Genomic DNA, 16,453 nt, shown 5'->3' with positions numbered 1-16,453 from the left:
TGTGTTTGCTCCTTCCACTATGGTCCACAGAGATGTAGATGTGATCTATGATGATTTATATAATCATCTGATACCAGCTAAAGCTCGAAGTAAAGTAGCCCTCACGAATGGAGTTCAGCATTCAACTACATTCAAGGTATTTCAGAGTGTCACATCATTACATGGCACCAGATGCTCACGTAGATCCACTTAGGTAAGCTCATTATGAGATATTAGAGCGTTTGCAAACTAGGACAGATTATGTCGTTGATGTATTACCTACATTTTATCATATAGAGGTCATTGCAGGAGGGGATATATATGGGAGACTTTTGGAAGGCACTTTTGTGAGGGTCCCCACATATGTCATTCTATTTGAGAAACAAACAACATTGCAGTACAAGAGACAGAGAAGGAACATGGGGTGGTCAGATATACCCAATAGCGTTTGATAGTATTTGTTTGAGATTATGAATAGTATTATGGTTTGTAATTTCTATTTTGATAGTATTATGAATGATGGATTGATTCTAATATATGGCACTTTAATCTTATTAGATCAGTGTATGATTTAATTGATAACTATTTATTATGATAGATAGTATACTTATTATTATGCATGACCTATTAAATCATTGTATTTCTTTAAAAATGTCAAACTTTATTGCTTAAAGGGGTGATTACAAAGTTTAGAGATGCGTCTCTCAACTAAATTATGAAAAAATATGGTGTGTCTTACTTACAAAGAAATGTGGTACATATGAAATTATTACAAAATTGCACCTCCGGACAACCCCCTTCTAATTAATTGAATATGTTTAAAAAAATTTGCAAAACCTGGCACAGCTAATGTGAATTTAAAAACATAGACGCGGAACCAACAAGCTATATATGTATATCATGATGCAAGTATCACAAGAGATTATGAAGGTCTTGAAAAAAAAAAAAAATCTTGTGAAACTTTTGAATATAATACACTCATTTATGTTAAAGAATTGATTGAACAAGATTGCATGCCTATAGTATAACAATGATATCTACCTTTGAGTAATTACATTCAAAAAAATATTAGTATCTAGGAAGAAGTTTTGCACTAGTTGTTCTGCTATCTGAATATGTAAGGGGAACTGTTGAGAATTCTGAACCAATTTGTTCAGAATGCTGAAAATATCCACGAGAGGGAGGACTGGAATTCTGATTAGTAGGAGAACTGATTGGTGCATTTCCAGTACTAAACCTCTGATTTGAAGGTGGTGGTGGTGAAGAAGCAGAATTAGTATTTGTAGTTTTATCACGTGAATCACCCATGGGTTCACCTGTGCTTCCAGACATCTCCCTCTTTTCTCTTTCTTCTGTTTCCTTGAGAAGGAAATCAACCCACATATCTGCAAAGGACTGAAGGGGAAAAATACTTGTTCAAATCTGAATTTATCTTTGGCACCTTACTTTCTAAGTGAAACCCCCGCAGAAAAACAAATGAAGTGCACCAAAGGGGAAAATATACTAGTACCAGAGAAGAAATTACCTGGTTATCAGATCCCACATTTACAGCTGATTCAGATGAACTTCCTCCTAAGATGCCTCCAACCAGGCGGCCAGGCAACCCAAGAACACCACGGACAACACCTTTTCCTGGACCTTGTTGAGCAAGGCCTATCCTTTGCTTGTCCTCATTAGAGAACCCCAGCATACGAACCATTAGGTCCAAAACCTATCCCAACATCAAAAACTCCATGAAAACATCTTTTGAGCAATACTAATCAGGTAAAAGAACACAGCATTGGGAGTAAAAGTTGAGGGAAGGAACCAAAATATATACAGCCAAAAGTAAACATAAAAACTGGAGAACATATAACCTTCACAAGTTAAATGGTTCTTAAAACATCAAATAACACCAACTTCTTAAAACCCTATCCTAGCATGGTTATCCTATTTTCACATAATTTTATAACCTTCACAAGTTAAATGGTTCTTAAAACATCAACTAACACTGTAACTTCTTAAAATCCTATCTTAGCCTGGTTATCCTATTTTCACATAGATGTGGGCATCCTCATGGATCTGGCCATATAGTCATATACTAGTTTTCTTGGACAATCTAGCAACCATAAACTAACTCGGCAAATAGTATTAAAACTGAGTCCTTAATTTCTCTCCCCCGTCACAAAAGGGCGCGCCACGTACTGATAGGAGTTCGGTTATAACGTGGTGCCGAAGTCTAACTTCGAGTAGTATGTGATGCTCGGTGGAGTATTTAAGTGGTTTGGTTCTCCCCCCAAATACCACATCGAACAGTATGGGATGCACGGTGGAGTATTTAAGTGGTTTGGTTTTCTCCCTTTGATAGCTAGTTTTTAGGTGGGATCCCCCAAGTTCTTTTATACTTATCAGTTATCACATACACACAAATATCGTTGTTACAGAAGAATTAAAGGAAAGGGCTTCAGTGCTGAAAAATGTATACAACATAACTACTACAATTGGAACACTTAATACCTCTTTGCTGTGGTTTCTCTGGAAATAAGTTATAAGGAGTTTTATCACAATGCGCCTGTCAAAATACAATTAAAACCAGTAAATAATTTATTCTCAAAAACGGAAACATTATAAGAAAAAAAAGTTCCTAGCTTATTTTTTATTTTTTGTAAATACAGCTTTCTCGTAGACTGGGAGGGGCTACATTGGTCGAACGATATCATAATGTTCTACTATAGAAATTTTACTCAGAAGAAAAACATGACAACCTGTCAACAAGAAAATCAGAATCCACTGACATTCTATTTAGCCGTGTCATACTCTGTTCAAGAGCTCGTCTCAATTTTGCATTTTCTTCCTCAATCTTGCTTACTCTACTTCTCCATTCTGATTGTACCTTCTCAGAATGAGAGAGCTTGGCTAAAATTTCTTCTTTTTCACCCCTCAATATATCTGCTCTAGAATCTGCATCCTGGCAATAACATATCCATTTAAAATAATATGCTACTTAATTTTAAACACCAACAAGTTGACTTAATATCCTTTGGAGTTGAAAAAACGATACACAATGTCAATATAGTAAGCAAAATTATCAGGGATGATGGAAAATAATACAAGATGTGTTAAATTTTAAGCAAAAGATAAAGTTTAAAACATAGAGTACAACATGATACAAAAACTCAAATACTTATGTTACAAACAGCAAAGATCCAATTGCTGTTCAATTCAAATTTTCAACAATGCATAAGTTGAACGTATATTAATTTAGCAAAAGTGAGATAGATTCATACTTTCAACAGTTGAGAAAGACTAGCTGTTTCTTCCCTTGCACGAGCCAACTCTCCTTCTAGATATTCCTTCAGGAAATAAAATTTAACAGCAGATATAAGCTTACTCGGTGTATCAATAAGCAGACAGACAGGTGCGAAGATATTGACAGAAAAATATAAAAGGTGAGTGGGAATATTAGGGGTGTTAACAACTCAATTCATGGCATAAAATTTGTAATAATAAAAAAATCTAAAAACAACCTTAGCTTCAATTTCAGCATAATACTGTCCAAGAGCTGTCTGCAAATTTATCAGTTCAACATTTTTGGCATCTATTGTGCTTATACAGTTTGTAAGCTTTTTGTTCAAGTCATCAATGACTTCTCTCGACTTCAGAACTTCACTGCTGTTTGCCATCTTCAGTTTCTCCTGATCTGAAGTAGCTTGCTTCAGAACTCTCTCGAGATGTGATATTTGAGCCTTTAAGTAATTGTTACTATCCCGTAGCTCTTCAATGATTTTGGTATCCTCGTCCATTTTTTCTGACTCTTCATTTTCCTAAAGGAATAGCATCGAGATGAAAATATTTAGTCTGATGCTGAAAGACTGACATGCTAAATTCATATTTGATCTATAAGCAATTGTAGTTCATGCACACTCATTATAAAATTACGGAGACAATAATTAACTATATAATGGAGGGGGAAACAAAAACTTATGAGATGAAAACTATAAAAAGATAAAGATAGGTAGGAACATTTTCTAGTCTTGAAAGTTGAATATCACATTCATTCATCATTAATCTTGCTTCAACAGATAAATGTAATAATTAAAAAATGAAACCTTCTCTAACAAATGTTGTTTAAGGCGGGTCAATCCTTGTACTGCTTTGTCCCTCTCCTGTTGTGTTTTCTTCAACTCATTACTCATCTTCTGTAAGGATATCTCCATCTCTTCTTTTCCAGGGAAACTTTTGGAGGGATCTGACAACTGTTACCAAAAGCCAATTTCACCAATCCCCATGAAAGAGAATAAAGACGACAGTTATTAGCATGGCGCTTTAAGGACAAATTGAAAAGTAAATATTAATATGAAGTTTGGGCTCACATCACTGACAGTACTTGAATCCCTATTCTGGATTTGAGAAGCATCGGGTGACTTCTTATCATGGAAAGACGCCCTACTTACTTTGAGTGCAGCCTCAAGTTCACTTTTTTCCATCTATTAACAATGTGAAGATAGGATAAATTAGAGTGCAGTCGAGAGCACAAAATCAAAAAACAACTATTTCAAGTTTTGATTGATAAGATGGTTAACATTTTATATTATGGGAAAATAAAGTAATGCATTATCTACAAACCTTAAGAGTACTGTTTTCCTTCTCTAAAGTTTCTATTAGTCGTTTAGAGCTATCCATAGCATTGCCTGCTTCTTCACCTTCCTGTCTAGTCAACTCCAATTGCAGACGTTTTATTTCTGATACTTTTTCATTCAACTCATTATGTAATTGCCTCACCTCATCTGTAGTCTTCAAACAACAGTAATACATAAAGGGGTTAGATAGTTAAAAAATTATAACACAACTCATCAGGTTACAAATCTATAAAACAAACCAGCATCGTTATTCCTTGAAAGGATGTATCTATTACTCAACGATGCAATTAAAGTTATTAAGAAAAAAACAACCAAGAAAATGGTCAAATTATTACTTTGCGTTTACACACGCGTGCACATACACACATATACTCACATAAAAAGTCCTCTCATATACACAGAAATATTGATATTGAGAGTTTGAACTTTGAAGCATTGGAAAAAGATATTGTGTTCTCTTGTACTTTCTAGTCCTATCATTCTCGTGAATCCATGCAAATATATTCTTCAGTTCTCTACAAATATATATTTTAAACTTCTTCCTTTATAAAACTGTTATTGGATTTTCTTCCTTTTTTTTTTCTTAATTTAATATCAATTTGTGATATTTCATTCACAAACAAATAAAAATAGGAGATCTCAACTCCGATTGCTATCTCAATTCATAATATCAAGGCAGCCTATCTTCTCTAGATTGAAGATAAGCCCGTTTTCCTTATAGGGATCTGGAGGGAAAGCTGGGTGGGCAGAACTAATTGTGCTATTAACTCATCTGCTGATAATTTGTCATTATTATGTCCATCAAATGTTATTTACATATATTCCTACACCAGATAACTTCCTGAAAAGAATTGATTTGGATTGTTTGCTTTATAACTTTGTGTATTGTTTGTTAAAAGTAGTAAATATCAAAATACAAAAAAAATTACAAGTAGATATCCTAGACTAGACTACAGAACACAGTAAAACATGACATTCATTTCACAGTACATCTGTTTATCAAGTCTTTATGTCAATAGTGATCTCACATTGTAAACTACTTATGAAATAAAGGTGTTGAACATCAAATTTACATCTATGCTTATATGAACTTACTTTGTCTCTTTCCAATTTTAATAATTTAAGCTCCTCTTGGAAAGACTTGTTCAATTTCTGTTCCTCTGGCAGTGGAGAAAGAATTAGATTTATTATCAGTTTCTATTTGAACATACAAATGGTGATTCAATCAAGATATTCCATATGCAGATAAATACCGTGGAATTGTAGCTGAATGTTTGCCAATTTATCTCGTTCTTGCTGCAGTTCCAACTTCAACTTTTGTATCTCATGAGTATGTGGTACTTGTGTTGCTACTGTGGGGCTACTTTTTCCTTCTACCGAATCTGCTAGCTCCTAGAAGGCATTCATACATCTGTTGTCAAGTTCACTCATCACTAAAAAATAAAAATATATATCCTATCAAAAGTCTCAATCAAAATGATTAGACAAAAAAATAAGTTTTCAAATTATAGAAATAGAAAAGTCAAATTAAGATATATGCTCATTTTCTATAGAAGGTGCACTACATGCGGGGACTAAATGAAAGTGAACATGGACTTGGGATAGAAGAACAAAAAGTTCTTGATCAAAATCATACTAGGCTGATGAAAAACAAAAAGAAAAACTAAGTTGTCATGAATACCACGTAATGGTCAATGATATGTTAGTTCATAACTAATGAATAGCCAAAAAAACTAAATTGTCAATACCTTGTCCTTTTCTTGTAAGTTTGAATGGTTAGATACCATGTTACTTGGAATTGCATTGGATTCCAAAGTAGGCATGGTTCCGTTGTTTGTAGCATAACGGTTTTTCGTTTGAGTTGCAAACCTATGTTGTCGACTAGATGACTGGTCATTGCTTCCCTGCATAAATATATGCAACCATGGTTTCTCACTTTTTTATAAAGTTGTACGAGATGAGTCAACAATATAAACAGATTTTTTTTCTCTGTTTCTAATCAGCCCTAGTTTATAAAGACATAGATCAACTAGCCAGAAGAATTCATATTTCTTATTATTTACATTGATCCAACGTTGAGGTCAAATAACATTTTAAAGAAAACTATTGGCTTTGCTGTAACTAGAAGCCACAACAATAATTCTATGTCAAAGATTGATAAGGGTAAACCTCTAAATGAAGAGTTAAGCTTTATAATCAATTGCATCATCCCGTAAGAGAATAAATTGCACGCTATAAAAAAATACTTCATTGCTTTTCGATCCTAAAACTAAGGAAATAACTGTAATTAAAGTTCTGCAAAGAAACTGGTCAAACCCACTGCCGATTAATAACTATGACAGTTTACAAGGAAGTTGGTTTTTATATTCTTTAGGGACAGCTTATTATATTTACCTAGTTTAGGGACTAAATTGATAGTTAAATTTAAAATTTATGTAGCTAAACACAAACATTAAATTCTTATAAATAAAGTTTGAATCTAAATATAGGATTACCTTGACTTTGTAGTTGCCATTTGAAGATGCAGGACTTGAAGCCTCTAAATTCTGTTTTAACGAGCCATTTTCTTTATTCAGTCTAATGATGTGATCCTGCAAAGTTAAAATGGTTGAATAGTAAACTTACCAAATGCTTAGAATTAAAGAATCACAAATTAATACATAGGCCATTAATGGAATGTTTGATACTTCTTCAAGAGAAAGATTGCATGATGAGATATAATCTATAGCACATTGAAGCAAATAAAAAAATCTTTTTGTTTGGGTGAAGAGAATATCAAGACTCAGAGTTTTAGAAAGAAGCAACAGATTGAGATGCACAGATATATTTATTTTATTTTCAAATGGTAAATTGCAGCTGAGTTCATCTTATTTTAAACAAATACTCTCTCCGGTCTCATATATAAGCAACTTAACAAAAAAAAACACCCTTTAAGAAAAATGTCTAAATGCATTTAAGTGTTACACTCTTTCTATTTTTACCCCTACTTTTTGCTTTGGAAATCGTTAAAAACATAGAAATATGAAAGAAAGTAGGGTTATATTTGGAATAATGACATTGAATGTACTAATTATAGGTGACTTTTGCTTATATTAAGACCAAAGAAAAAAAATTGTGTTGCTTATATTCGAGACCGGAGGGAGTATGATATAAGGTCCTGATTGGGGATTACATCATACCGCTAGATGTACAGTTGAATTTGTGACTTCGATCCATCTTACAATGTGATGGGAAAAAAGATTAATGGGGACAGCTAGCAGAAGGATTCAGGTTGAATGGATGGCATCAAAAAATGTTCAAGTTAATCATAATTTGTGGATGAAAATATACATTTAAAAATAGAAAAGGGTAATTACCGGACAACTACAGATTATATAACAACCGCAGTGAAACGCGATATGACTTGAGAGAAAAAAATAAGTGTACTGTAGCAAAGATGAGAATAGGGTAGATTAAAAGGAGACATATAAAACTTTGGAATTACATTATCCACGGGAAAGTTAGAGCATATATTGAGGGGAAGATAATGCAAATTTAACTAAGGTCTGTGCGGTAATGTGAGAAGAACACCAACAGAGTATCAAGTGAAAACGGGACAAACGAGAGGCAACTTCATGATAAGTAGATGAACACAAATTATTTAAATGTATTAACAATTTTCATAAACTTTTGTTGGATAATAGAACACAATGGCATGTGGCAAACCCACCAAGTGTAAATAGAATATGGGTTGACTGTTTTTGTTTGCAAAACAATACAAGGTCCATAACAAGTTTAAAAAGAATGGTTAATGCTGCCCAACAGCTGAAACTGAACATTAAGAAGCTCCAACATTAGAAGGAACATAAAAATAATTGATATATTACCAGTGCGTAGAAAAGTGACAGCTAGCTGTACCTCTTTTTCTTTTAATAGAGCTGCGTAATTAACTGATAGTGCTTTAATTTCCGCTTCAGATGCTTGAAGTCTCGTGATTTCTGCTCTATATTGCTCTATCTACAAGAAATACCATAAAATTTAAAAAGACAATTTTAATCAACGTACCATATTTAACTAGAGGATTCAAGGGAAAATATAAAGGACAAACACCAAATAAATTAATAATACATAACAATCTCATGCATTGGGTAAAAAAATCTCTAAAGTAACTCAAGCATGAACCTTCTGTTAAGAAAAGAGAAGTGGATTGAAACATTACTTACTAGTTGGTTATAGTCACCATTTCACCCTAATGATGAACAAAACTACCCACTTCAGATAATGGACGACAAAAAACATATAAACAAACAAAACTTAACACCAGCAACTAACACTATCCACAGAGATGAAATCATATGAATACGAACATAGACAGATGTATGGGCTGTAAACTTAATAGTTGTGTTATTAATATCCTAGACCAATCCAAGCACTCTAAACACTACATGACAGCATATTAAGAAGATCTTATTCATACAGATGGAATTTCTCGCAATCTATGTTTGAGCAGGAAAAGAGATAGCCATATGGCGTATAAAATGATAACTCCCTCGGATCCAAGACAAACACTAGTAACATAGGGAAAAGTTGCACTTGCACATACGAAATTTTTCACAGACTACATATGCTGAGGACTGAGGTTGAGAAATTTTGTTGCCAGTGAGAATCTTGAAGCCAGCAAAATTTATTTTCTACGCCTCAGTATAACATGCATTCAATAATCTTGAAGCATGGCATTCAATAACACCAATCATTAATTAAACCCTGCGAATTGTTAATCTGTTTTGACTTTCAATTCTAATTTGAAATCTCTGCAATACAACTACTTGTACAGAATTCACAATCACACAATGCTAGATATAGTTCAGAAGCTAAACGGCACCGACAACAGCAACTTAAGCCACTTTTTCGCGAATTTCATGATGCATACCTCGGAACCATAAGAATCATCTGTATTTCCGTTTGGAGCCGGCGATCTATGAATCGAATTGGAGTGCACGGAGCCACGAGAATTCCGGCGATCGGAGACGGAAGGACTCTCGCCGTCGGCTTGGAATCCGTACGAAGCTAAATCGACGTCGTCTTCATCATCGTCGGCGTGGTGAACATCGAGGGCAATCTTGTTCAAGTTCTCCTTCAAATTGGCAATGGTGCTCCACATGATTCAAAACCCTAAATCAAATCGATGAATCTGAGTTTAGAAGGATATTTGAAATTGATTGAATCAGTTGTTGGTTGTTGTTGAATCTGTGATTCGGTGAAGTTACACCCACTGCAATTTGCGCTGGATCTCGACTTCGAATCTATATCAGCGTTTCCATAGCAATGCAATTTTTCCGTAATCGTTTTTCCTTCTTTTTTTATTGAAAGTTCAATCGTTATTCTTCCAAAAAAATAAAATAAATAAACATATATAATAATAATAATAATAATAATAATAATAATAATAATAATAATAATAATAATAATAATAATAATAATAATAATAATAATAATAATAATAATAATAATAATAATAATAATAATAATAATAATAAGGCTTAAATGCAGTTTTGGTCCCCTATATTCAATTTGATAACTTTTTAGTCCCCTTTAAAAAAAACCAGCTTTTTAGTCCCCATTTATTATATTTCATGGTTTTTTGCTGTCCCCCTTGACATGGCAGACTCATTTGCAGATGTGGCATCTCAACTTATAAGACTATGTACAATGGTTACATTATTCAACACTTTACTTTTTCACTTTTTATCTTCTACATCATCTTCTCTCTCTTCCACCTAATAATTCAACACCTATTCAATTTTTTTTCACTACAATGGTTTTGTTTAATAAAATTCAACACCCTACCCCACATCATATTCTTATTTTCTTTTAAAGTTTTGTTTTTATGATTATATATTAATATCTATTATCAATTAAAAGTGAATTTTTTTTTATGAGTCCAAATCAAATGAACCAAGTCTCTATTTATAGAGGAAAAAAATAATGAATTTTGATAAAAATAAAAATAAATAAAAAATTTATTTACTATGAAATAATTAATTTTAAATGATTAAAAGAAAATAAAATCTAAATAATCACAACAACCAATAAAATTGTGTAAAGTGTTGCATGTGGCCCCACTTTTTTCTCATTCAACATGTTGAATCTTTTCAACACCAATTAATCCACATCACATTAAACACCTCATTCAACAAACCATTGTAGACATTCAACTATTGAATAATTTTTTCAACACCCCCATTGTAAATGGTCTAACTTGTCAAGTTTTTAATCATGCCATGTCACTAAAATCCAAAAAATATTTAAAAAAATATAGTTTATATAAAATAACATTATAAATGATTAAGTATAAAAAAAATTAAAAAAAGACTCAAAATTAATTTTGATAGCCTTTTACAAATCATTAAAATTAAATTCTCTTTAATATTTTTTTCTGAAATTTAATTGATTTCTTAAATTCTCTTAAATTCTTATTTGCATTTAACGAATTATTGAGGAATTAAAGTATTTGTGCTAGTATTACATTTCTATTTAATATTGCTTTGCAGGAAGCTTGGTTGGGATCCTAATCTAAGAGGAATTCATGATGACGCGTTGTTGAGAGGAGAAATTTTAACTTCCCTTGCTGAATGCAGACATGTTCTTACACTGGATGAAGCAAGCAAGCGATACCAAGCTTTAGGTCTAAATAAACTCACCATATTCACCAATTTGGGTTTAATTAAACTCAAAAAATCTCTTCCTTTTTATCTCCGATAACATCAACAACAACAACAAAAATCTCTTCCTTAGTCTAAATATTTTTTCTATATTCCACAACATTTGAGTAAATCTTTTCCTCTTAATCAAAATAGTCTGCTACAATTTCTGCTTATTTTTCTATTTGGTAGTTTCAAGCTCATAAAAAATTAAACATAAAATCTCCAAAATCAACAACTTTGAAATAGATGGAATCGAAATCAGGAATATTCATATCTATTTTAGTGTTTCATTTCTTTGGTGTTGTTGTCTAATTTTGACTCCATCAACATTCAGATCTGATTTAGTGTTTCATTTGTTTGCAATAATAGTGAACTATGAGAGGAGAGATTGAGAAGAAAAATCCTTTCTTTTTCTGTTTACTTTCCGAGAGAGAATATGCTGATTAAGTAGGTGATGAAAAATGGGGTTGAAAAGCTTGATGGATGATAAGTAATTCTGGGTTTGTGTCTGAGATACACATGAGGAATGATGATTGATGAACATAAATTGAAATACAGATATTTGAGATTAATGAATAAATAATACCTTTTATTTTTTAAAATAAAATAATTGAAAGTATTTAATTAGTGGCCCAATATTGAAGGGCTAATACTTTTAATTAATAATTGAAATTATTTATTAGTGATTTTTTAATGACATGGCAAGATTTAGTGATTTTTTTTTAAAGGGGACTAAAAAGTTATCAAATTGAATATAGGGGGACCAAAACTGCATTTAAGCCTAATAATAATAATAATAATAATAATAATAATAATAATAATTATTATTATTATTATTATTATTATAATAATACTAATGATAAAAAATAATAATAATAAAAATAAAAATTAAAAAATAAAAAGAATAATAATAATAATTGTTATTCTTCCAAACAATAAATAATAATAATAAATAAAAATAAATATAAAAATAATAATAATAATAATAATAAATAATAATAATAATGATAAAAATAATAAAGCTTAAATAGTTTTTTGTTCCATGTAAGTTAGCGTGTTTTTAGTTTTTGTCAATGTGTTTTTTTTTTCTTGGATAAAGTCCTTAAATATTGAATTTCTTTCGGATTTAGTCTTTAAAACTAAAATTCACAGAAAAATCTGCATGTTTCCTGCGAATTTTCCTGCGGATTTTAACTTTATAGACTAAAATCAAAAAGATTTTAACATTGAGGGATCATTCCCAAGAAAAAAAAAGATACATAGACGAAAATCAAAAACACACTGACTTACAGGGACCAACTGACAATTTAAGTCTAATAATAATAATGATGATAATAATAATAATAATGATAATGATGATAATAATAATAATAATAATATATTTATAATAACAATAATAATAATAATAATAATAATAAAGTTTTTTATTTTTTGAGAAAAAAAATTATATCAAAAGATTTTGGTTTTATGAGCTAAGACTAGTAACTCTTTGTCTCAAATTATAAGACTTTTTAGACATTTCACGCAAATTAAGAAACCCAATTAAACTTGTATTGAAAAGATAAATTATATTTGATTTTACAATATTGTTCGTTAATTACATTGAATGGCTTGCTAGAGGAGCATGTGGCTCTTCTGTCAAGTCATTCATTGTGGCGCATGCATGTAGTTGTTGCATGCAGTAGTCATTTAGTCCGGCTACTCAGTTGTTTTAAGTGATTTTTATAAAAAAAAAATAATAAAATAAATAATTAATAAATTGAAATAAAAACAACTTATAATAATATTACTTGAAAAATGAATTACACAGCGATTGGAACCGTATTTTTCCGTCCCCGTCCCGCTCACCCAAACGACCACCGGTAAAATAATAACGATCTCTTAACCGATCCAATCAGCCCGGAAGTTGTGAGACCAACTATGCATTATATGTGTTGGTATACATCAATTTTTACAAATTTGTGTCTGGCTCAAGAGCAATATTTGGTCAACCCACACCAAAGAGCTACATCATACGCCCAAAAACCAACCCACAATTGTACCAAACCCAACAACATTGTAACCACACCCAAATCCAACAACATTAAGCCACCACATCCACAAAACCCTGTGCAGGTTTTAGTCACAAAGGTTATCTGTGTAGGTCGTTAGTCACAGGGTTTGGCTCGTGCGATTGTAATCGGTTCGGTTATAATGGATTAATTCCTCAATTGAGGGAGGCAAAATCACCTCGGAAGGGTGGACTGGATTAGCTTGGGAGTTCTCAAGTGAACTAGTATAAAAATACTGAGTTCTTTCCTTCTTGCATCTTTTTGTCATTATCCATAGTAAAGAACATGTAGTTTCAAGAAAGGGGAATATTTTTATAAAAAGCTTTGTGTTTTAAAAACCCTATTCACCCCCCCCCCTTTCTAGTGTTTTTCACACCTTCAGTTGGCCTCAGAGCTCCGGTTTTGAGGAGTGATAAAGAGATTGAATTTTTATTAAGCACTTAACAATGTTCAGTGTCGATCTAGGCTGAGTGAAAAACAATGGTTGAAACCACATGAACTTCTACCAACAATTGTGCTATTGATAATAAGAATAAAGATCATTATAGTTCAAAACCTCCTATGTTCGATGGAGAAAACTTTGACTATTGGAAGGATATAATAGAAACATACTTCATGGAATCTGAGTTTGATCTCTGGGATCTGGTAGCTGATGGCTACAGTTATCCAGTAGATGAAAATGGTGTCAAGATTGCAAGAAGTGCAATGAATGATGACCTGAAGAAGGCTTACAAGAATCACTTCAAAGCCAAGTCAATCTTGTTATTTGTTATTTCCAATGTTGAATATGATAAGATCGTTGATAAAGAGATGGCAAACTCCATATTTGATTCTCTCAAGATGACTCGTGAAGGCAACTCTCAAGTTAAGGAGAAAAAGGCTATGGCCCTAATCCAGAGATATGAAGCCTTCAAGATGGAAGAAGATGAACATGCGGAAACGATGTTTTCAAGATTTCAGATTCTTGTTGCAAGACTTAAGGTTTTGGACAAAGGTTACTCTACTTCATATCATGTTAAGAAGATTATCAAAAGTCTGCCTGTAAAATGGAGACCAATGGTAACTGCTTTGAAACTACCAAAGGATCTGAACAATACTAGTCTTGAAGAACTTATAAGTTCTTTGAGATTTCATGAGATTGAGCTTCAAGGAGATGAACCTCAGAAGAGGTGTCTCTGATATCCAAAAGATTGACTCAACTATGGAAACATAGAAAGAGCAAATTTCAAGCATCAAGAATATCAAAAGATAGAAGCGGATCATCTGGTCAAAGAAGAACTTATGACCAAGAAGTTATATGTTATGAGTGCAATGAACCTGGACATTACATGAATGATTGTCCAAAGCTCACAAAAGAAGACAAGCCCAAGAAGAAGTTCAAAGCAAAGAAAGGCCTCATGGCAACATGGGATGACTCTAACTCAAAAGAAGAAAGAGATTCTGATGAAGAACGGGGAAAAGTAGCTCTTGAGCTAGACTCTGATATTCAAGAGGAATAGTTACTTGAAACATACGACAAGAGAAAGACGTATGTTCCAACATTGGGAACTTAGGCCTAGAGACCTTGTTGGTTTCAGAGGTAATCAAGAAGGTATGATTATTGGCTCTGAAACCAAAGAGAATAAGTGTTCGTTATTAAGGATACTGTAGAAGCTCAAAAAGCTACAGAATTTAAAACACATAAACACGTGATGTGGAAAAATCTTGTAGTTTAATCTGTTTTGATCCTTCTGATCTCACAGAACAAAAAGAAAAGGATAAATAAAAATAGAAAAATATATAAAATAGTGATCTTGTTCAGAAACCTAAAGGTATCCTTTTAGTTGGAACCAGTTGGGTGGTCAGAAACAAGCTCATAGAAAAAGAAAAAGCTGAGTTTGATAAGTATGATGGGAGAAGCGAAATTCCCTCTGGAATTTCAAAGAAGATGAAGATCAGAAGCCATATACATTCAGAAGCCAGCACAATCAGGATGCGTCACAAGCATCAGAAGCCAGATCATCAGAATGCTTCTGAAAAGGATCAACACACATTCTGAAGAAGGAAAGAGGTAAGTGAAAAGGTATGTCAGAAGTTATTCTTTTATTTTTAAAATTCATATATTGCTGTCAGTTTATCTTTATCACAACCTCAGTTATCAGAAGATGTTTTTGGTCAGAAACATCTCTGATCAGATGGGAATCGTTTGATTTTCCATAATCTGAGTACATCAAACGTGTCTCTTGGCATGATTAATATGTGTAACCTTAGTTATACTTATTATTAATCATAACTAATGACACTCGAGCAGTGTGTTTTATTTTCTTGGAATTGGTTAAAATCAAAATTATGATCTTCATTAATTTCCCCTAATGATTGTACTATCTCTTGATTTCTCACCTTTTCAAATACTCTATGTACACTCACACACACAACCACACTATTCACCTCCAAACTTTTTAGAAACCCTAAACCCTAACTCTCTCAACAATTCACCGAGTTCTTCTTTCTTCTCAACAAAGTCATCATCTTCGACTTCTCCTCAACTACTCTTTCATGGATCATCTACCACAAGAAGCTGCTAAGTTCTCTCAAGAGCATGAACAAAGTCTGAATCGCCCGGGGTCATCATCTACAACTGTTTCTACATCCACAACTGTTTTTTCTTCATCCTTCACAACTCACGCATCTTCATCCAATGCTCATCCCAGCTCGAAAACTGAACCAACCCTTGATGAACATCATATTACTATGAGAGATCTTAAGGTTCATTGTATCACTCCTGCTCAAGACCTAACGGTACTTTGTGAACAAATTATGGATTTCAAGAACTTGGCTGCCAACAACTTTGATTTAAGTCAAGAGTTGAATACTCAAGGATGGAAAAGCTACTTTGAAAGATTGCATGGTCCAAGAGTTATCTTATGTGTTCATATTTCTTGAGATCACTTGAGGCTTTAGCTAAATGCTCATTGTTTGTCTTTTTCTATAAATGGTCAAGTTCATCAAACCACATCTCTTGGGTTTGCATATTTATTCGTTTAAGCATTGTGCTTGACTTACCATTAGTTGTCTTTAAGATTGACCATATGATTTACCTTGTAGATTCTTTTACTGTTGTCTTGATATTTGTCTTTAAGGT

General features: G+C 32.6%; 1 protein-coding gene across 2 annotated transcripts; it reads right to left on the bottom strand.

The window, feature by feature from the left end:
* Positions 1-853: 853 nt before the first annotated feature.
* LOC131609664 (golgin candidate 3-like) lies at positions 854-9,951 on the bottom strand. Of its 2 annotated transcripts, XM_058881436.1 has the most exons (15): positions 9,508-9,951; positions 8,496-8,594; positions 7,094-7,189; positions 6,347-6,502; positions 5,852-5,990; positions 5,694-5,758; positions 4,585-4,752; positions 4,332-4,445; positions 4,068-4,214; positions 3,486-3,782; positions 3,246-3,311; positions 2,724-2,926; positions 2,476-2,530; positions 1,505-1,690; positions 854-1,374 (listed from the first exon to the last, which is right to left on the bottom strand). In XM_058881436.1, the coding sequence occupies exons 1-15, from the start codon at positions 9,736-9,738 to the stop codon at positions 1,048-1,050; spliced, it is 2,349 nt and encodes a 782-aa protein (XP_058737419.1). In that variant the 5' UTR covers positions 9,739-9,951; the 3' UTR covers positions 854-1,047. The 2 variants fall into 2 exon arrangements, with proteins under 2 accessions (XP_058737419.1, XP_058737420.1); XM_058881437.1 differs by lacking the exon at positions 6,347-6,502.
* Positions 9,952-16,453: the final 6,502 nt, after the last annotated feature.

Source organism: Vicia villosa, linkage group LG6 (assembly GCF_029867415.1).
Source record: "Vicia villosa cultivar HV-30 ecotype Madison, WI linkage group LG6, Vvil1.0, whole genome shotgun sequence".
NCBI lineage: Eukaryota > Viridiplantae > Streptophyta > Magnoliopsida > Fabales > Fabaceae > Vicia > Vicia villosa.
Note: the sequence above shows the minus strand (reverse complement) of the source record. Positions and strands in the feature narration are given on the sequence as shown.